The following is a 21,390-nucleotide window of genomic DNA, read 5'->3' as shown; positions in this document are numbered from 1 at the left end:
GATGGCGGTGACGATGGCGGTGACGATGGCGGGGGTGATGGTGGGGGTGATGGTGGTGGTGATGATGGTGGGGTGATGGTGGTGATGATGGTGGTGATGATGGTGGTGATGATGGTGGGGGTGATGGTGGTGATGATGGTGGTGATGATGGTGGGGGTGATGGTGGGGGTGATGGTGGTGATGATGGTGGTGATGATAGTGGGGGTGATGGTGGTGATGATGGTGGTGATGATAGTGGTGATGATGGTGGGGGTGATGGTGGTGATGATGGTGGTGATGATGGTGGGGGTGATGGTGGGGGTGATGGTGGGGGTGATGGTGGTGATGATGGTGGTGATGATGGTGGTGATGATAGTGGTGATGATGGTGGTGATGATAGTGGGGGTGATGGTGGTGATGATGGTGGTGATGATGGTGGGGGTGATGGTGGGGGTGATGGTGGGGGTGATGGTGGTGATGATGGTGGTGATGATGGTGGTGATGACAGTGGTGATGATGGTGGTGATGATAGTGGGGGTGATGGTGGGGGTGATGATGGGGGTGATGGTGGGGGTGATGGTGGGGGTGATGGTGGGGGTGATGGTGGGGGTGATGGTGATGATGGTGGCCTCACCTCATCCTCTCCTGCTCCCGCCTCAGCCGCTCCTTCTCCCTTTCCACCTGCTCCGCCTGAGCCTTCAGCGCCTTCTCCCGCTCCTCCTTCTCCCGCGCCGCCCGCTTGAACTGCTCGAAGCTGTCGCTGGAGGACTTGGCCGTGGAGGACGGGGTGGTGGGATGCTTCTGGACCAAACTCGCCCAGGAACCCATGTTCTTGATTTTCAGGTCCTGCGGAGAGAGGGACGGGCGGGTTCGGGAGAGCCGATGCGGCCAACGCCCGGCCCGCCGCCGCCGAAACGCCGCTCCCCGTCACCGCGTCACCCGGGGGAACCCCCTTCGGCGCCGCGGGGCCAGAGGACGCCGGAGGAGGTGGTGGCCCCACGCCGGGCAGCATCTCCTCCCCCACAGCCAAGCAGACGGCTCCGATGTCCTCCTGGCGATGCCGGGAGCAGGATCAGCTCCTCCGGCACCTCACGTCCCCCCGCGCGCGCGCCTGGCATCGCGGAACGGTTTGGGTTGGAAGGGACCTTCCGAGGTCACCTCGTCCAACCCTCCTACCACCAGCAGGGACGGCTTCACGCCTCGTCCAACCCGACCCCGAACCTTCCCAGGGACGGGGCACCCACCACCGCCCTTGGGCAGCCGGTGCCGGGGTCTCACCACCTTCTGCCTTAGGTCCAGCCTAAACCGACCCTCTTCCCGCTTCAAACCGTTGCCCCGTGTCCTACAGGTCTGGCTCAAAAGCCTCTCACCGTCTTTCTTACAAACCTCTTTGATCCAGGGAAAGGCCACGAGGTCTCCCCGGAGTCTCCTCCAGGCTGAAGAACCCCAAAACTGCCTCAGCCCGTGCTCACAGGGGAGGTGCTCCAGCTCTTGGATCACCTTCGTGGCCTCCTCTGGACCTCCTCGAGCAGGTCCAGGTCCTGCTTGTCCCGAGGACCCCAGGGCTGGATGCAGGACTCCAGGTGGGGTCTCAGGAGAGCAGAGAAGGAGCACGATCTCCCTCGACCTGCTGGCCCAGGACACAGTTGGCTTCCCGGGCTACGAGCGCACGGGGCCGGCTCGTGTCCACCTTTCCGTCCACCAACACCCTCAAGTCCTCCAGGGGGCTGCTTCATCCCCCAACCCGGGCGCAGGACCTTGCACTTGGCCTTGTAGAACCTCATGAGGTTCCCACGGGCTCATCCCGGAGCTTCTCCAGGCCCCACCGGACGGCAACGCGGCCCCCACCTTGGTGGGGGTCCCATCTCCACCTCTCTAACCTCCATCAGGCACTTCCCACCTCCAAATTTCCCCTCTGGAGGTGGAAAACACCAAATCTTGGCCACACACCAAGACCCAGGTGACCACCGTGGTCCTGCTTCCGTTTCAGAGGTTTAATTCTGAATTTTGGGAGGTTTTTCCCCAATTTTTGCCGGGGTACGTTACCTTTTTGGGGGCGACGGGTGTTTTCGGCTCCTGTTTCTGCCGATCTTTCTCCTGCACTCCCTGCGGCGGGGGGTTTTGCTCCGGGGGTCTGATGACGGGTCGTCCCCCCTCCAGGGGTTTCATCTCCGTCCCTAAAAACCAGCAGCTCCCGTCAGAGGTTATCGGGGTCCCCCAGGAACCCCACGGCAAGGGGGAACCACCCAGGGGTGATGGGGGTCTCAGTCACCAAAACAGGGGTGGTGATGGGGGTCTTCCACCACCAAAATGGGGTGTGACAGGGTCTCCATCACTGAAATGGGGGGTGATGGGGGTCTCGGCCACCAAAATAGGGGGTGACATGGTCTCCACCATCGAAATGGGAGGTGAGGGGGTCTTCGCCACCGAAATGGGATGTGATGGGGTCTCAGCCACCAAAATGGGGGGTGATGGGGGTCTCGGCCACCAAAATAGGGGGTGACATGGTCTCCACCATCGAAATGGGAGGTGAGGGGGTCTTCGCCACCGAAATGGGATGTGATGGGGTCTCAGCCACCAAAATGAGGGGTGATGGGGTCTCTACTACCAAAACAGGGGGGGAGGGGGTCTCCACTACCAAAACAGGGGGGAGGGGGTCTCCACCACCAAAACAGGGGGTGAGGGGGTCTCCGCCACCAAAACAGGGGATAACGGAGGTCTCAGCCACCAAAACGGGGTGTGACGGGGTCTCCACCACCAGAACGAGGGGTGATGGGGTCTTCCACTAACAAAACGGGCAGCGAGGGGGTCTCCACCACCGAAATGGGGGGGCAATGGGGGTCTCAGCTGCTGAAATACGGGGTGATGGGGGTCTCCACCACCAGAACGAGGGGATGATGGGGTCTCCACCACCAGAACGAGGGGTGATGGGGTCTCCACCACCGAAACGAGGGTTGATGGGGTCTCCACCACCGAAACGAGCGTTGATGGGGTCTCCACCACCAGAACGAGGGGTGATGGGGTCTCCACCACCGAAACGAGGGGGTGATGGGGTCTCCACCACCAGAACGAGGGGATGATGGGGTCTCCACCGCCGAAACTGGGGGGGGGCCGGCCGCACCGGCGCATTCCCGGACTCACGTTGCGGGATGTGGGCGGGCGGTTTGATGCTCTCCGGGTGTTTCGGCGGATCTTGCCGCAACGGGGGGCTGAAGGTCTCGTTACGGATGACGGGCGAATGCATCTTCTCCTCCTTCACCACCATGGGTTGCGACTGGACGACGGAGGCTGCCCTCATCTCCTGCCGTGGGGGAAAAAGGGTCAAGAGACGTTCGGGCGATGCCCCTTCCCTCAGCCCGCCCCCTCCCCGTCTCCCCGGTGCAAACCGCTGGCCAACGGCCCCTGGGCTTTCGGCGCTCGCTCCCAAGCCGGCGGTGACAAGACGATGGTCCCCGTGGGTCGGGACCCCCGCGGTTGGGCGCCCTGCTTTCCTTTTTACCTGTTTTTTTGGCTGGATAGTTTGTTGAGGTGGCGACTGGTGGACCAAACCCTGGAACTGCGGCATCTGTGGGGAATGCATCATGAGAGGGGAAGGGGCTTCCCTCAAGTGACCTGGGAACAGTTTGGCATCAATCAGTTAACCGTCGTCACCACCGGGTCGCCAAACATCACCCGAAAACCGCCGATCGGCGCACGCCATCGCCCCGTGGGACAACAAGCCCTTTCCTGGAGGGAGCGCGGTGGCCCTGGGACGTCCCCGGCGGACCCCAGCCGCCTCCTCCCAGCCGGTACCACCGCCGTGAGCCGACGCCGGGGAGCAGAAGATGCTCCAAGGCTGCGGCGGTGGCTTCTCCTGCCCCGTTTGTGGTGTCCCCCCATAATTTGACCCCCTTCTGCTCTTTCTCTTGGCTGTGCCATCATCATTCCTGCCTGTAAAACCGCTCCCCCGCGACACCCCAGCACCCACGCTGCCCTGCCTGCACTTCCCCCTGCCTGTACCGCTCCCTGCCCGGAGCCAGGGGGGCAGGACACATCGGCTCCACGAGCAACAGGTTTTTGGGAGCCAGGAGGCTCCACCTCGGGCACCGTGGTGGAACTCGCCACCTCAGGCACCACATCCGACCGCCTCCCAGCAACTCTGCAGGCAGGAGCAGCAGCTCCAAGCCCTGCCTGCCCCCACCTGGCTCCCTCCCTTCCAATCCAAGGGATTTTGTCCTGCCCGCGCCCACGGGGATGACTTTGGGAGCAGAGACCCAACAGGCCACAACCCGAGGAACCACGCGGCCGAGACAAAAGCAGGAGCGAGACCTCCCCAACCCGCAGAGGTCCGATGGGTGCCCGGCCTCGAAAGCACGACCCCGCTGGAGTCACCCCAGCCGGTGACGTTCCCCCCTCGGGAACGCTGGTGGTGGCACCACCGAGCCCACGGCCGTCGTGGAGATCTGGGATCTCCCAAGCCAACCTGGCAGGCGGAGCCCTGGGGTCACGTTATCCCGGCTGCTTCCGCCGATTTCTGGGACGGCTGGAGGTCACCGCACCGGGTTTCCACCCAAGACCATCCCTTCTCCTGCGCCCGGCAGCCGAGCTGCTGCGCTATCGGAGGCCGCGGTCCGAAAAATGTCGGGAAACCCCCGCGGGGCACCCACAGCCTCGACCTCCTTGAAGAGCTGGGAGCGGACCCGCTGCCACCTCAAGAGAGACCACCCAGTGCCAGCACCCAGCCAGGATGGCGACGGACGCAAGGCCAGCGCTCTCCGGCACCAGAGCCGCGCCGAGGCTCACAAACGTGAGACCCCCGATGATTTCAAGGATTTGAGAACCTTGAGGGCCTCAACAATTTGAGATCCTTGAGTTCCTCAAGGACTCTGAGATCCTTGAGATCCTCAGAAATTCGAAAATCTTGAGATCCTCAAAACCAAGAATCGCAAGTTCCTCAAAAACCTGAGATCACGATTCTCAAAAGAATTGAGATCGGCTTCCTCAGAGACTTAAGATCCCCGAGTTCCTCAAACACTTGAGATCTGAGAACCACAAGGTCCTCAAAGATTTGAGGAGCTCCTACAAAATCTGAGATCGCTGAGATCCTCAAAGACCTGAGAACCTCAGGATCCTCAGAAATGAGATCCTCAAGATCTTCAAAGACTCGAGATTCTTGAGTTCCTCAGAAATTTCAGTCCCTCGAGTTCCTCAAACACTTGATAACCTCAAACTTTTTGAGGATTTGAGGTGGAAAGTGGCCTCGCCAGGCGGTTACGTCAGGCTCCGGCTACCTGGGGCTTCCTTCGCACCCACCATCGTCTACCAACGGGTGCCGGCGGAGCTCAGAGGACGCACGGGAACCGCCCCACCGCCCCGTACCCCCTCCTCGTCACGCAGCACAACTAGGCTCAAGGCGTAGACTCAACCGTCGTCCCCGACTCCTGCTCACCGGTCGAGTAGGGATCGGGCTTATGGTGCCGCGGCGACGGGTGATGCTGGATGACCTGCTGCGGTTTGGCCGGCTGCGGCGGCGGGGGCGGCGGGGGCGGCTGCGGGGGCGGATGTTGCTGCGGCGGCGGTTGGGGTTGGGGAATGTGGGATGGGAAGGGCATGGGTTGCATGTGCATGGGCCGCGGCGGCGGCTGGTGCTGCAGCTGCTGCACCGCGGGGTGAGCCGGCGGCTGCAGGGGCGGCTGCGGTTGCGACTGGACCTTCACTGAAGGGAGAAGAGGAGTCTGCGGCTGCACTTTCTGCAGCTGCTGAAGGTAGAGCTGCATCTGGCTGGTGCTCAGAGGCAGGTTGTGGTGCGGCGGAGGAGGTTCTTCGTCCTCCAGCAGGACCTGGGGAGGCTGGGGCAGAGGCGGCTGAGGAAGCATGGGTTGCTGGCTGATGGCCGGCGAGACGGCCGGTGGACGCGAAGGCTTCGGGGGTAGCGCCGCGGCTCGGTTACTGGGTCTCGAGGGCTGCTGAGGCAGAGCGTTGTGCAAAGCTGGGGAGAAAGGGGAGGACACGGTGGCACCGTGGACATCCAGAGCGGAGAACCTCCCCCCCCCCCGCCCGCCCGTCCCCGTCATCCTCCGGGAGGAACAAACCACACCACCCCCCCTCCCCCCCGCCCCGCCAACCCAACGCCATCTCCTCTTCCTCCCAGCTTGAGGAAGAGCTCCGAGATGCCAGGCTCACCTGGAGGAGACACCACGGCATGCTGGTTGAGGTGGGGAGGAGTGCTGTGCTCGGGCGGCTGCGGGAGATGGGGCGGCATCTCCGGCTGAGGCAGGTGCATGATGGGCTGGGTGAAATGCGTCATGGTGTCGAACATATTTCCCGGCAGCGGGTGCTCCAGGACGGGGACTTGGGCGGGGACGAAAGGCGGAGGAGAAGACTTCATTGGCGGAGGAGCTTGTTGAGGGACGGGCGGCGGCGGCGGCGGCGGGGGCTGCTGGGGCGGTAAGGGCTGCGGCGGTAAGGGCTGCGGTTGCGGCGGCGGGGGCGGCGGGGGCTGCTGCGGTTGCGGCGGCGGAGGCGGCTGCGGCGGCGGCGGTTGCTGCTGCACCGGTTGGTGGTGGTGATGGTGATGCTAAGGGAGGGGAAAAACCCACCGGTGAGTTACCAACACGCTTTCTCCCTCCCCAAAATAACCTTCCCCATCACCAAAACGCCTTCCCGGTCACCAAAACACCCTCCTGCTCACCCAAAAGACATCTTTGGCCACCGAAACACCTTCCTGGTGACCAAAACGCCTCTCTGGTCACTAAAATGCCTCCTCGGTGCCACCTCAACCATCCCCCCCAGTCCCGGCCCGGCTCGGGACAGCTTCCAAGCAAAGCAAACGCCTCTTTGGCCGAGCACGGGGAGGGCATCGGCCCAGCCGAGCGTGCCGGTGCCGGTTCTGCCGGCATTCCCAAACCTCCCCAGGGCTCCAACCCCAACTCCAGCGAGACGAGGACACGGCGTCTCCTACCTTTTTTTGCTCTCTCCCCGAATGCCCTTTTTTCTTCAATTTCGGTGCCATTTCTGCCAAAAAAAAAACAGAAAGGGGAACAGAGCAGACGTTAGTACCCCAGCGGTGCCGCTCTACCCCATCGCCCCCGTTAGAACTGAACGGCACCGATTCGGTGCCAACGACGGCCAAGGAGGAGGTTTTAGGCATCGATCGAGCTGGATTTCCCCGGGGAACTCTTGCCCGGAGGCTCGGGGGTTTCACCGCCACGCTGTCGCAAAAAGGAGGGGAAAATTGTAGCATAAAGGAGAAGAAAACGAAGGCGAAGACCCCCGCTCTCCTTCCACCGGCGTCTTCGCGGTGGAGGAGGACCCAACGGCCAAGAAAAACCATTGCTCAACCAGACGCAGCTATTCCAGGAATGCCGCCTTGCTCCGAAGGGGGAGATAAGGAGCGAGACACTTGGCAGGAGGAATAAAAAAAATAAGATATCAAATATCCCGGCGACGCAAACAGCGATTTTCCATCCCCCTTCCCTCCTAAATCCGCGGAGGGTTTGGGTTTGCCGGCTTCCCGTGGGATGATCTCTCCCGCCTCCTCCCCTCCGGAGATATTTTTAAAGCATCGTCATCGAAAACAACTGGTTTGAGTTTGGGTCCAGGGCGACGATTTCCCAGGATTTCCTCCGCAAAGCGTGCCAAGAAACGGCGAATTCACAAAAATACATTGTCCGAGCTGGCTTAGCCACAGCAAGCCCTCGGCGCTGGGATTTCTGCATTCGGCACGGCCTTCGGACGCGCCCAGCGCAGCGCGACGGCTACAACCCTCACGGCAGCGATTTTCGGGGTGGGGGGGAAGCTCTGGATCCCCAGCGATCACCTCCCAGATGGGATTTTCCCTTAACCCCCCCGAAATTCAGATGATTTCTTCAGTTTACTCCTCCACCTCTGTGGTTTTTAGTTACGAGGCAGCACCAGCGACCAGTATCGGAACCAGAGCGCGCCCAGGCGCCTGGTGATGGGCTGTGTTGGCCAAACAGCGCCACTTGGCAGATTTCGAGGCCAAAGCAGACAAGAAAAGTCGGGGTTTCGGGGAAAAATACCAACCCAAAAAATGGTTGCGAAGGGGAGAAGGGCAACGGTCAGCGCTGGGCGCTCGGCTCCTATCGATCTGCCGGCAAATGTTGGACGTACAAGAAATATTTGGTTTTGAGGTGGAAAAGGCTTTTGGAGCCCATGGTTGACAATTCGTGACGTTACAGGATCCAGCGGATCCGTGGAGAACGGAAGAGTGGGAGAGGGGAAGAGGAAGGTCGCGGGGGATGCCGGCAACGGGGGACGCGGTGAAGAGACGGGGATTCAAACGGCTGCTGTGGCTCCAAATGGGTGCCCGTGGACCGAGGTGGGCATCCAGGGATCTGGATGAGCATCCCTGGCTCCAGATGGGTTTTGGTAGCTCCAGATGGGCATCCACGGCTCAAGATGGGTGGCCACAGCTCTGGATGAGTGTCCGTGACCCCAAACGGGCATCTATGGCTCCAGGTGGGTGTCCATGGCTCCAGATGGATGGTCACGGCTCAAGACGGGCGTCCACAGCTCTGGATGGGTGGTGTCCGCAGCCCCACACGGGCGTCCAACGATCCCAACTGCCATCCATGGCTCCAGACAGGTGTCCATGGCCCAAGATGGATGCTGGGTGTGACCCTCCCTTCCAGAAAGACCCGAGACCCGACATCTTCCTCCATCAAGAGGGCAAGAGCTTTGCAGGACTTCCCTGCTTGTCCTGCTGATGCCGGGGAAGCAGCAAGGACAAGGAGTGGAGACATTTCTCCTCAGATGCTCCCTAGGGATAAAACACGTCCGGGCGCCGCTATTGGGGAGCGGAGGCGGCTTCACGGAACCCCCCGGTTTCCGTCTCGTCCCATTGCATCAGGACAAAAGGGCTCACGGGACAGAAAGGAGCCCCCGAATCGGGAGAAACGCGCAGAGCGCAGGTGTCGGGCGGGAAAAGAGGAGAAAAGCTGCGGACCAAGCCAGGATCAGGAGGGATTAAGCATCGGTTCCCAGAAAAAGCCACGCGATACGGCAGCGTCTTGGCCAAGCACGGATTTGGGGTGGGAAAAGGAGCCGCTGTAGTTTGACGGCGAACGTTGGCTGCTCCAAACCCCATTTGTTCTCCGGCATCGCGCCTCCGGGGAAGATGGTTGCGCTCTTCTCCATCCATCCTCCGACGTGCCACGACCCGGTGGTTCTCCCAGGGGAGCTTTTTCGGCGTAAGCTTTGCCATCGTTCTCGGTACAAGCCGAATATTGCCACAACGAACCGATGCAAGACCTTGGAGTGGGATGGGTGAATCCTGTCACTCTAATCGCCCGATGGAGCACGACCGCGGCTGAAAGCATCCACCGGCGAATGGATGCTTTGGGAGACCCTTCACCAAGACAACGAAGTCAACAGAGACCACGAGCGGCATGACGAACCCAGGCAAGACCCTGGAGCAGGACGGGTGAATCCTGCTGCTTGCATCACCCGATGGGACCGTGACTGCGGCCAAAAGCATCTGCTGGGGATGCTTTGGAGACCCACCATGAAGGCGAAGCCAACGGAGACCATGAGCGGCAAAGCCACGATGGTCCCAGGGGCATCACCCAGTGGCACTGGTGACTTCAGAGATGCAACGAGCTCAGCTAACCCAACCGAAGGATGAACTTTCCTCACCACTGAAGACGGCTGTTGGGTGGCAGCTGGCATCACGTGGTTCGGCATCTCCCCGGGGAGCAAGAGCACCGAGAAGAAGCCCTGTCCCATCTCCGATCCCGACGGCATCTTCACCGAGAAGATGGAGACCATGAGCGGCAAAGCCACGACGGTCCCAAGGGGGATCACCCGGTGGTGACTTCGGAGATGCCGACCCCACCAAAGGAGGAAGCTTCTTCACCGCTGAAGACAGCCGTTGGGTTACAGTTGGCGTTGCGTGGTTCCACGTCTCTGCCGGCGTCTCCCCGCGGAGCCAGAGCACCGAGAAGCCCCGTTCCACCTCCGACGTCGTTCCACGCTGGCCAGTTAAATCCCATCCGCGGGGCTAAAAATCACCGGGATTAAAGAAAAAGGTAATTTCCGTGATGTCGTTTCAAGACGTTTTTAGAGCAGAAAGGTTAAATCGGTGCACGAGGCTCCGCTCCTGCCGGCGTTTCGGCAGCTGCGTGTCATTTTTCCCTAAATCCTCATCTTTCACGCCCACCCAAATTTACCCGGAACGGCAAAACGCCGACATATGGTTCACTATCATCATCATTTCCACATTATTGGTTAAAATTCCATGATTATACAAAAAAGTGCATTTTCCGTAGCAAGCCACTTTATTGACTTTATTATTTAAAAATCAAAATAGCAAAGCTGTACAATTTTTCTCTGGTTTTGGTTGGTTTTTTTTTGGTGGGGGGGGAAGAAGCTGGTGGTTCCATGGCTGCGAATTCCCGAAGAATGCGGAGAGAACGTAAAAATAAACCGATTTATATCAACTATTTGTAGCAGATAAAGGTTAAATGGAAAAAAACCCCTGAATCTAAATAAAAGCAGTTATGGAAACAGTTTGTTCGTTGTTAAATCCATCCCCATTTTCCTACAGGCCGGTCCGTTCAGGAAAAAAACAGATCTAAAATTACAAGTTTGCTAAAAACACGCAGTTACACATTCCAACAAAATCAGGATCCCACGTAACTCCCCCCGCATCTCCTGGGAAAAGAACAAACTGATTCGGGGAAAATACTATAAGCGCTACAAGCGACTCGAGTTTAAAAGAGAAAACCACCCAAAAAGCCACTTTTTGATCTAATATTGGTTAGAAATACGGGTTTTGGCTAGAAAAGGGAATCGCTAATTAGGCTTTAGGGCAGCAGAGCCACGACGGGACTCCCTGGATTTGGCGATGGATGTTTTTTTTAAGTGGAAAATATCCATTTTAACTAATTCTGCTCTTCAAGACCAGAGCGGTGGCTTCGTCCACCCCACAGACCCATGAATCCCCCCAAAATCGGGGACACCGGCGACCGCGGCACTGCCGGAAGAACGCCTGGGTCTGCCATTATTCTCCAAATCCCAATAAATACATCAAAATTTGCCTAATTTGACCCAAAAGCCACTTGACGGGGTGTCAGGTACCACACCCAAGGAGGGGATGCTCAACCCGGAGCCGGCGCAGCCGCTCCACTGCGGCGAAGTGGCGTCGCCGCCGGCAAACTGGGACCCCGCGGCATAACCGCGAGGTGCCGTAACGGCACTTGGGAATCTTTTTGGTGAGACTCAACCTGGAGCGAAGCATTTCTAGGGTAAAACGAGCGGGATTTGGGGTTTTCTGGGCACCGATGTAAAGCCACGCGCTGCCTGCCTCGGTGCCGGCCACCGCCAACGATGAGCTGAGTCTCAAAGCCAAGTTTAACCGGCACCGCCGCGGTTCCTGCCTGTACCCGCGCCGCGGCACCTTGCCGTGGGCAAACGCGGCTAAGCCCAGCCCAACCGATCCCCGTCCTCTCCCGCCGAGCCCAGAGGGCGGCGACGAGCCGGGGGAAGACTCGCGTGAGCTCAACGAGGGGCTCTAAGTCCCTCCTACCGTCCACCGCAGCCGAGAAACCGAGCCTGGGAATGGGGCAAAAAGGGGCAGATTATTGCCAAAATCTACGTGGAAAACTACGGGGTTGGGTTCAACCCATCGAGCGCCTCCGACGCGAAGGAAAACAGACGGAGGATTAAAACTCACGGAGCTAAACCAGCGCGTGGAGGACGTGGGGGTCAGTCTCGGTGGCCGGGGCTGAGCCTCGCCAGCGCCCACGGCTACGGGACCCTGCGGGTTGATCCTGGGTGCCTGTGATTTAAACCCGGGTACCTGGGAATTAAACCCGGGTCCTGGCGGGTTAAACCTTTAAAGTAAACCCAGGTGCCTGCGAACGGAGCGTGGGTAGCGGGGAGTTAAACCCAGGTAGCTCCGAACTAAACCTGGGTACCCGCAAATTAAACCCGGCGACCTGCGGATTAAGCCTTGATCCTGCTGAATTAAAACCAAGTACCTTTGAATTAAACCCCGGCACCCAAGATTTAAACCAGAGTAACTCCGAATTAAACCCAGGCACCCAAGATTTAAACCTGAGTAACTCCGAATTAAACCCAGGCACCCAAGATTTAAACCTGAGTAACTCCGAATTAAACCCCGGCACCCAAGATTTAAACCTGAGTAACTCCGAATTAAACCCCGGCATCCAAGATTTAAACCTGAGTAACTCCGAATTAAACCCCGGCACCCAAGATTTAAACCTGAGTAGCTCCGAATTAAACCCAGGCACCCAAGATTTAAACCAGAGTAACTCCGAATTAAACCCCAGCACCCAAGATTTAAACTTGAGTAACTCCGAATTAAACCCCGGCAGCCAAGATTTAAACCTGAGTAACTCCGAATTAAACCCCGGCACCCAAGATTTAAACTTGAGTAACTCCAAATTAAACCCAGGCACCCAAGATTTAAACCAGAGTAACTCTGAATTAAACCCCGGCACCCAAGAATTAAACTTGAGTAACTCCGAATTAAACCCCGGCACCCAAGATTTAAGCCTGAGTAACTCCGAATTAAACCCCGGCACCCAAGATTTAAACTTGAGTAACTCCGAATTAAACCCCGGCACCCAAGATTTAAGCCTGAGTAACTCCGAATTAAACCCAGGCACCCAAGATTTAAACCTGAGTAACTCCGAATTAAACCCCGGCACCCAAGATTTAAACTTGAGTAACTCCGAATTAAACCCCGGCACCCAAGATTTAAACTTGAGTAACTCCGAATTAAACCCCGGCAGCCAAGATTTAAACCTGAGTAACTCCGAATTAAACCCCGGCACCCAAGATTTAAACCTGAGTAACTCCGAATTAAACCCAGGCACCCAAGATTTAAACCAGAGTAACTCCGAATTAAACCCCAGCACCCAAGATTTAAACTTGAGTAACTCCGAATTAAACCCCGGCACCCAAGATTTAAACCTGAGTAACTCCGAATTAAACCCAGGCACCCAAGATTTAAACCTGAGTAACTCCGAATTAAACCCCGGCATCCAAGATTTAAACCAGAGTAACTCCGAATTAAACCCCGGCACCCAAGATTTAAACCTGAGTAACTCCGAATTAAACCCCGGCACCCAAGATTTAAACCTGAGTAGCTCCGAATTAAACCCAGGCACCCAAGATTTAAACCTGAGTAACTCCGAATTAAACCCCGGCACCCAAGAATTAAACTCGAGTAACTCCGAATTAAACCCCGGCACCCGAGATCTAAACCCGAGCACTTCCGAATTAAACCCAGGTACCTCCGGATTAAAACCTGGGCACGTCTGCCCTAAAACGCGGGTGCCTGCAACCTAAACCCAGGTGCCTCCAGATTAAAGAATCCGAATTAAACCCAGGTACCCGCTAATTGGATCCCAAGTACTCGCGATTTACACCCGGCCACCTCCGAATGAAGCCTGAGGGATCTCCAACAGAGACGCCACGACCCCGGCCTCGCGGTAACGCCTCCCGACGCCAGGACCGATAGAGACCGACTTGCTGAAAGCAGCTCCGCACCCCCAGAAACGGGTTTTCCCGCCCTGCTGAGCCAGCTCCAGCCCCGGCTTCGCATCCTTCATCAAACCTAACGGCGCTGCCGCAGCCCCCAGCCGGCTGCAAAGCCTCTGCCTTTACGCAACGGCATAAAACACACGGATAAACGCGACTTTCCTTCGGGAAATTTCAGGGGAAAAGCAAAATTAGCGACCACGAACTACCCGAGGCTCAGATTTAACTGCTAAAGTTTTAATCACTGCTATTAATTAGCACAGCTCCGCGATTTCTCCCCCTGACCGGCCTTTTGGGAAGCATCTCCCAAACGATTTGGGCGTAAAATAACCCCGGCCGAGCCGAGCGGTGAGGATGAACAGGCAGAGCCTGTCTGGTTTGTCGTTAAATAACCCCAAATCTGGTTTTAAGTCACCCGAGTCCCAGGATGGCGGCACTTGCCGAAGCCCAGCCCAAGTGCCGAGGCTTGAAGCCGGGAGAAGCATCTGGGGTGGTCGGAGAGCCGTTTCCCGGCTGTTTGCAAGCAGAAAACCCTGCCTAGATGCTTCCAGGATGGAGTCCGGGGGCATTTACATCCACTAATTGCTAATTACAACAAGTTAAACCGGACTAACGCTCTCAATCAGCACCTCAGAGCTCAAGGCAAAGGCTCAAGTCCCATCTCCTACGCTACAAAACCGGTATTAGTTGTTATTTTTCCTCCCTCTGAAGCCTCCTATTTCCAGAGTTTCAGCAGCTTTTTGGCAAAACCCTCCCGATTTAATAAAATACTGGGTTTAACTGCCAGCTCCACGGGGGGGGGGGGGCGGAGACGTCGCGTGGATTCAAGCGCGTCAAAGAAGAAAAGAATTCAGATTTTAAAAGCTCTGGATGGCGAAAAGGCAAGAGGCAGCTCGCCGGAGCCGCTGCTGAGCAACAAAACCGCACTTTAGAGAGAATAAAACGGAGCTGCAATTAATTCCAGCGCACGATTTCATCGCGCCTGCGCGTCAGCATTAACCGCTGGGGGTTTTTTTTAGCGATAAACCTGAGCAAATGCAAAAATCCAGGTAAAAATTCCACGTTCTCGACTTGGGCCACCGGTTTTAAACCCACAAGTATCTCTTGCAGGAAGCGATCCCGCCGTGCAGCGGCTCAAACAGAAGTCGTATTAATACAAAATAAGATCGTGAAGATGCTGGATCTTATTAAAAATCGCAAGGCAAATTTTGGAGCTTACCAGCAAATTTTAAATCTAATTCTCTGCTTAAGCTAACGCAGGCATTACCACGATTATCCTCCCGGAAAAATAGAAATATATGAATATTTTACAACAGCAAAACCAACCGCCCCATCCCGCTCGGGGCTGTTAAAATAACGGCATCGTAAACTAACAGGACAACTCACGGTGTCAAAAATACGCCTTAAAATGTCTTAAAATGTCTTTTAAGAGGTCTTAAAACATCTGAAAAGGCCTTAAAATGTCTTCAAAGGTCTTGAAAAGTCTTAAACCATCTTTTAAAAGGTCTTCAAGGGTCTTCAAACGTCTCTTAAGAGGTATTAAAACACCTTTAAAGGTCTTGAAAGGTCTTAAAACGTCTTTAAGAAGACTTAAAACATCTTAAAAAGTCTTAAAATGTCTTAAAACGTCTTTTAAGAAGTCTTAAAAGGTATTAAAAAATCCTAAAATGTCTTAGAATGTCTTTCAAGGGGTCTTAAAACATCTTTAAAGCTCTTAAAGTGTCTTAAAACACAACTTAAAAGTGACTCAATGGTAACGTTGCAAATGCTGGGATGGAGAAGAACCACCAGAGATCAGGCAAATCCCTGCGGTCAAGAGTTTTTATCACGTATTTGATCAGAAACGGGAGGGAAAAATGGTCTGGGAGAGCAAAAACCCACCGGCATTGGAAAATAAGTGAATAAAAGAGATTCATTCTCTTAATTAACCTCCTACCCACAGCGTTACGGGTCGGATTCGTCCCACAATGGTGGTAACTCCAGCGTAGACCGAGGGTATCCGTGCTGGAGCCGTGTCGGTTAAGCCTTTTCCAAGCCCTGGAGCGGGAGCCCAACCCGGATAACGTCGGTCTACGTCGGCCAAATAAATCCCAAACGCAGCCGGGATGGCAAACGCCGGAGAGATGTTGGATTTGGGGAAAAGCAGCCAAAAAAGAGGACAAAAGCATTAAAAAACTCAAATGTCAAGAGCAGCCCGCGCTCCTCCGCATCCACCCAGCCGCTGTTTGGGGAGAAATGCTCAAAAAAGAGCATTTTCCGCTCAACGGGAAGCTTTGGAGGAGATTTTGGTGTCTTTCTCGGAATTAATCAGCGCTGCTCGTTGCAACGAGAAAGGTTTGGCACTGGCGCGTCCCGAAAACTCCCACCTTCCGCCTCGCGCCCCCGCTGCCGCACTCCGGAGGGAGCCCCGAGCGCATCCCTAGGGATCGTCACCCAAACGCGGTCGAGCTCCTGTGAATCCGGCTGAGGATCCGTCCTCGGCTTTGGGGGGAAAAGAAGAGAATTTTCAATAAAAGGCCATTTGGGGATTCGCAGCGGGTGGGTTTCCCGGGGAGGCGTCGGTGGACGGGCTCCGTTTGGACACGGGGCGCCGCGATTAAGGCTCTGGATTTGGGATGAGCTGACGTTGGTCAAGATTAACGTGACACGATGAGGTGGGTCGCGATAAACCGGATTATTTGGGTTGACGCCATCGTGAGCTTGGCAGAAACAAAGATAAATGGGAAAAAAACCTCGTTTCAGAGCATAAATACGGCGGGTTTTGCTTTCCCCCATCAAGCCAGGGCAGAACTGAGCACCAGATAATTTAATTTTCTGATTGCTGAGAGTCAACCCTCAATGCTCCATCAAAGCTCCTTTAAAAAAAAACCCAATTCTCTTAAAAATACAAGTAGGTAAATACGCCCAAAGCTACCAGACTCCAGACTTAATCCCAGACAAACTAAAAACTAGAGGATCGCCGGGAAGCGTTGCCAGCACCGGCTCAAAGGCGAGTCCGACCGATCCTGCTTAATTTTGAGGGGTTTCATTTATTTCGGGGGGGGATTCCTGCTCCTTTTCCCAGTGCCGTTTGCCCCAACCCAGCGACGAAAATCAATCCAGATTATTTTCAGCCACGTGCATCTCCGGATTTCCCAACCTGCTGGAGATACAGAAGTCTCACCGTTGACTTAAGCGCTGGGGTAAGCCCAGCACGAAAAACCAGCTGGAAGTGACGGCACAAGCTTTGCCTCCCCTCAAACCGAGGAGGGAAGGCCAGCCAGGAAAGCCTACCGATTCAGGAGAAGGTGAGAACAGCCTCGATTAAGCCCAAACGAGGGCGGGAAGAGGGAGAGGAAAGAGCTACGCAGAGCAGACGCTGCTCCCGTGATTCACAATCTCATTTTAATTCCCTTCTTTCCCCTCGAGATCTGCCCGATGCTGCAAGATAGAAAGGTTTTTACACGTAAAACCCCGTTTCCTCCGTCTTTCCCCAGCCTCCGTGGCGCGCGGCGCCGGCGACAACGCGGCGAACCTCTCCTTTTGAGGGAAAACCACGGCGTTTTTCTAAAAATACAAATGGAGCCGTTAACCAAAGAGCTACCTCGGCGCCCGCCGGATCTGGGGCTCCCGCGCTCGCGGCCGAGTTCAGGAAGGAAAAGTTTATGGAAAAAAAAAAAAAATAAAAAAAATAAAAATGATCGGGTCGGGCTTAACTGCCAGAGACGTCGCTACCGCCGGGTTGTCCACGTCGAGCCTAAGCCTGAGCAACGCGCCGCTGCGGATAGTGGGGTTCTTTTCGTTATAAAGACCAAAAAAAAAAAATAAAAAAAGAAAATTAAAAAAAAATAATAATTAAAAGACCGAGCCAGGAATGAAAACGTATTTATTTATACAGAAACCAGGTCTAGGACTGAGTCGTTAAATAAGCTGCGTCTAACCTGTTTCTGAATCTTCGCTGTCGGAGGAGCTGGACTCGCTGGTGCTCTCAGACTCTGAGGAGGAGAACCCCTTCATTTTAGAGGAGCCAGCAATTACATCCACTTTCTCCGCTGCAAGAAGACAACAGTACGACATCGTTAGAGCTTAATTAAGAACCCCCGAGTCCTGCCTGCTCCCCCTAAACCTGCCTGCGTCCCCCAAACCCGCCTGCTCCCCCGGGAACGGCCACCACCCGCCAGCCCGGGGGCTCGGCCAGACCCGCGGCGTCCCGACCTTCCTGCCGAGGGGCTGAGCCGAGCTTTGACCCCGCGTCTCTGCTTGTTCCCACCGCCCCAAGCGGGATGGGGACGCGCCGACGGGATTTCAGCCCGGCCCAGCAGGGGTCTGGCTGCACCACGCACGCTCGCTCGCTCCTTCTTCATCCTCCCAAACACCCTGGCTTAGGAAGGCCTGGCTTCACCCAGCTGCTTTAGGCTGGCCCTAAGTCCAGCGGGGTCTTCTCCTCCACCCTGCTTGAGCCCAGGCGGAGCTTAACCCCGCGGGATACGGGGCTGAAAACTCACTTTTTTTGTTTAAGCTGCCTCGACTTGTTGGTTGAAGGAGGAGGCAGGAGGCCGAGGCAGTGGCAAAGTAGGAAACTGCCTTTTTTTTTTAAGAGCTTAAATAAGAATAAAACCAGGCGGCGGCTCCGCAAAGCACCGGCAACGCTGGAGCACTTTACGAAAACCCCGAAACTGAAGAAAAAAATAAATCAGAATATTTTGCTCCGGTGTGGAAGGCTAAAGTGAGCTCCCAGCATTGGGCCGGGCTCGTTTTCCACGTGGTTTTATCCCGGGAAACAATCGTTACCCCTCGGCCACGGAAAATGAGGAGATTCCCTTTAAAATCCCCGATTTCTCCCCCTGGGGCTGCCACATCCCTGTTCGCTGCGGGTGGCTGATGTATAAAAGCGTTGAGTTGGTCTTTGGTCATTAATAAATATGTATTTGCCGTTAATAAATGTGTGTATTTATCACAGAAAAAAAGGTTAAAATACAGTAAAAATAAAAACGGGTATAAAAATACACAGAGATTACCTTTATGGATATAAAATATAGACTTAAAATAGATTTCAAATACTAGAATAGGTTAGAATAGCTTAAACTAAATCAAAATCCACTAAAATATCCATTAAAAAATAACCCCCAGATGTATTCAAACCCTCTTCCACCCCCAGAAGCGGAGCTGGGAGGCGCGGGGAGTCCCCCCGAGCTCCGCAGCGAACCCCCCGTGTCCCACCGATGCCGAAGGGGGAGGAGCTGGTTTCCCCCCCGCCGCGCCCCGACCCAAGAGCTCTGCCGCTCGTCAGGAGGATCGTTAAGGGCTTTCGGACTAATTGCTCGGGTTGAAACGAGCCGCTTGCGGGTATGAAGCGGAATTAAAATACGGATGTTTGGGGACAGAGGAACGAGCAGCCTCGGAGCAGCGTCACTGAGCTCCAGCCCCGCGGGGGGGACTGAATACCCGCGTGGATGCGCCCTTAGAGAGAAATAAAATTTAAAAAACGAAGCAAAATTCACTCAAATCCTCTTTTTCGCCGGCCGAGGCCATTGAGCACCACAATCCCTGCACCCACCTTTTTCCCCCGCCCGCCCGTGTCTCTACACCGGGAAACCATTGCTGGACTAAGGAGAAAAAAATGGGTTTTGAGGCTCAAAGGTACCTTGAGGTTTCCTCTTCTTCCGTAAACACGACGTCACGTATCTCTCCAGCTCCCGTAGGGTGGATGGTTTTAACGTCTCAAAGTCAATCTCGATCTCGTCGGGGTTGGAGTTTTTGAGCGAGGGTTCTCTCGACTGGATGATATGGACGACTCGGCCCAGTTTCTCACCGGGGAGTTTGTTAATGTCCAGGCTCAGCTGCCTCTTCTCCTCATAGGACATGGGTTTGCACTTCTCCTCCTCCTCGGACTCGTAGGCTGGAGGGGGTTTGCTGTTCTTCACCGTCACAGGCTCCTTCTTACTACTTGAGAACAATCAGAAACGTTATTGTAGGACAGACTGGAGCGCCGAAAAGCCGCCGCTCGGGTCTAACCTCTGAAGCGTCACCGTTACCCCAGCCATTTCCAGGATTTTTACTTTCCAGCCTGGAAACGAGCAGCAATTCCATTTCGAGCTTGAGCCTGAAGCTCAACCACAAGGCTGGGATGCAGGAAGCTGAGCTCAACCTGCTGTTAGAAGACACCCAAGGCTGAGCTCAACTTGCTCTTAGACACCCAAGGCTGAGCTCAACTTGCTCTTGGACACCCAAGGCTGAGCTCAGCTTGCTCTTAGACACCCAAGGCTGAGCTCAACTTGCTCTTGGACACCCAAGGCTGAGCTCAGCTTGCTCTTGGACACCCAAGGCTGAGCTCAACTTGCTCTTGGACACCCAAGGCTGAGCTCAGCTTGCTCTTGGACACCCAAGGCTGAGCTCAGCTTGCTCTTGGACACCCAAGGCTGAGCTCAACTTGCTCTTAGACACCCAAGGCTGAGCTCAACTTGCTCTTGGACACCCAAGGCTGAGCTTAACTTGCTCTTGGACAAGAAGGCTGAGCTCAGCTTGCTCTTGGACACCCAAGGCTGAGCTTAACTTGCTCTTGGACAAGAAGGCTGAGCTCAGCTTGCTCTTGGACACCCAAGGCTGAGCTTAACTTGCTCTTGGACAAGAAGGCTGAGCTCAACTTGCTCTTGGACACCCAAGGCTGAGCTCAACTTGCTCTTGGACAAGAAGGCTGAGCTCAACTTGCTCTTGGACACCCAAGGCTGAGCTCAGCTTGCTCTTGGACACCCAAGGCTGAGCTCAACTTGCTCTTGGACACCCAAGGCTGAGCTCAACTTGCTCTTGGACACCCAAGGCTGAGCTCAGCTTGCTCTTGGACACCCAAGGCTGAGCTCAACTTGCTCTTGGACACCCAAGGCTGAGCTCAGCTTGCTCTTGGACACCCAAGGCTGAGCTCAACTTGCTCTTGGACACCCAAGGCTGAGCTTAACTTGCTCTTGGACACCCAAGGCTGAGCTCAACTTGCTCTTGGACACCCAAGGCTGAGCTCAACTTGCTCTTGGACACCCAAGGCTGAGCTCAACTTGCTCTTGGACAAGAAGGCCGAGTAAATTGCGCTGTTAAACAAGAAGGCTGAGTTCAACCTGCTGTTAAACGAGGAAGCTGAGCTCGACTTGGTCTTAAGACACGAAAGCTGAGCTCAACCGGCTGTCAGACCCCCAAGGCTGCACCACCCATCCCAACATCTGCTCTCCCAAGGAGACGAGGGGTTCTGGTGGGGAATTCCTTCCATCCGCACTCGGATGGACCAAGGCTTGACCGTTGGTGCCCGTTTCTTGCCGGGAAAGGCAAAAGGTTGGGCTGTTTCAGAGCCCGACACCCCGTACGGAGAAGCAAAGCCCAGCATCCCTGAAAAAAGTATGCTTCTAAGAAGGGAAAAACCCCCCAGCTACGGGGGCTCCGTGACGTCACCGTCAGGGTTACCTACCCCTCGGGCGCTTCAAAACCGACGGGAGGTCGATTTGTAGATATTTATCTCACCGTTAGCAGCGCTACCGCAGTTAATAAATGAAGTGTGGGCAGCAAATCTCCCCAGGATCAGTAAAAGATGAGGTTACTGGTGTCACCGACAGGCCATTTCTCTAACACAAGCCGCTGCCGTGCCCGCCGGGGTTATTCAAAACCTAAACGCTGCGGTGAGGCCCGGGGACAGGGACAAGCTCCAAGATCTTGCTCGTTATCTCCTTCTTGCTTAATTTCATCTCATTACAGCTCAATAGGCCAAACAACTCCTTTTCACCTCGGGTTAAATACCAAGATCCTGCCTGTCCTTTGAGTAGAGACTCAAAAAAAGTTTTAAAAAAATCCAAAAACAGGGAGAGGGAGGAAAAATTCGAGGTCTCAAGGATTTAAGACCCAACGGAGCGACTCCACGTCACTTTTTTTTTGTCTCTGCTCTCC

The 21,390-nt window shown here is 55.4% G+C and overlaps 1 protein-coding gene across 1 annotated transcript in view; it reads right to left on the bottom strand.

Annotated features, from left to right (window-relative positions):
• Nucleotides 1-21,390, bottom strand: part of BRD4 (bromodomain containing 4) — a 67,113-nt gene that overhangs the window by 2,747 nt on the left and 42,976 nt on the right. The window contains exons 12-20 of the mRNA XM_086478868.1: nt 19,112-19,413; nt 17,409-17,519; nt 6,920-6,972; nt 6,142-6,535; nt 5,408-5,947; nt 3,479-3,591; nt 3,121-3,280; nt 2,026-2,156; nt 614-825 (exon numbers count right to left, since the gene is read on the bottom strand). Coding sequence (XP_086334994.1) covers nt 614-825; nt 2,026-2,156; nt 3,121-3,280; nt 3,479-3,591; nt 5,408-5,947; nt 6,142-6,535; nt 6,920-6,972; nt 17,409-17,519; nt 19,112-19,413 — 2,016 coding nt within the window. The remainder of the gene's footprint in view (nt 1-613; nt 826-2,025; nt 2,157-3,120; nt 3,281-3,478; nt 3,592-5,407; nt 5,948-6,141; nt 6,536-6,919; nt 6,973-17,408; nt 17,520-19,111; nt 19,414-21,390) is intronic.

The sequence above is a fragment of the Leptosomus discolor genome, chromosome 28 (genome assembly GCF_034619465.1).
Source record: "Leptosomus discolor isolate bLepDis1 chromosome 28, bLepDis1.hap2, whole genome shotgun sequence".
In the NCBI taxonomy this organism is placed as follows: Eukaryota; Metazoa; Chordata; class Aves; order Leptosomiformes; family Leptosomidae; genus Leptosomus; species Leptosomus discolor.
The sequence above is the reverse complement of the archived record's forward strand: the minus strand, read 5'-3'. Positions and strand labels throughout refer to the sequence as shown.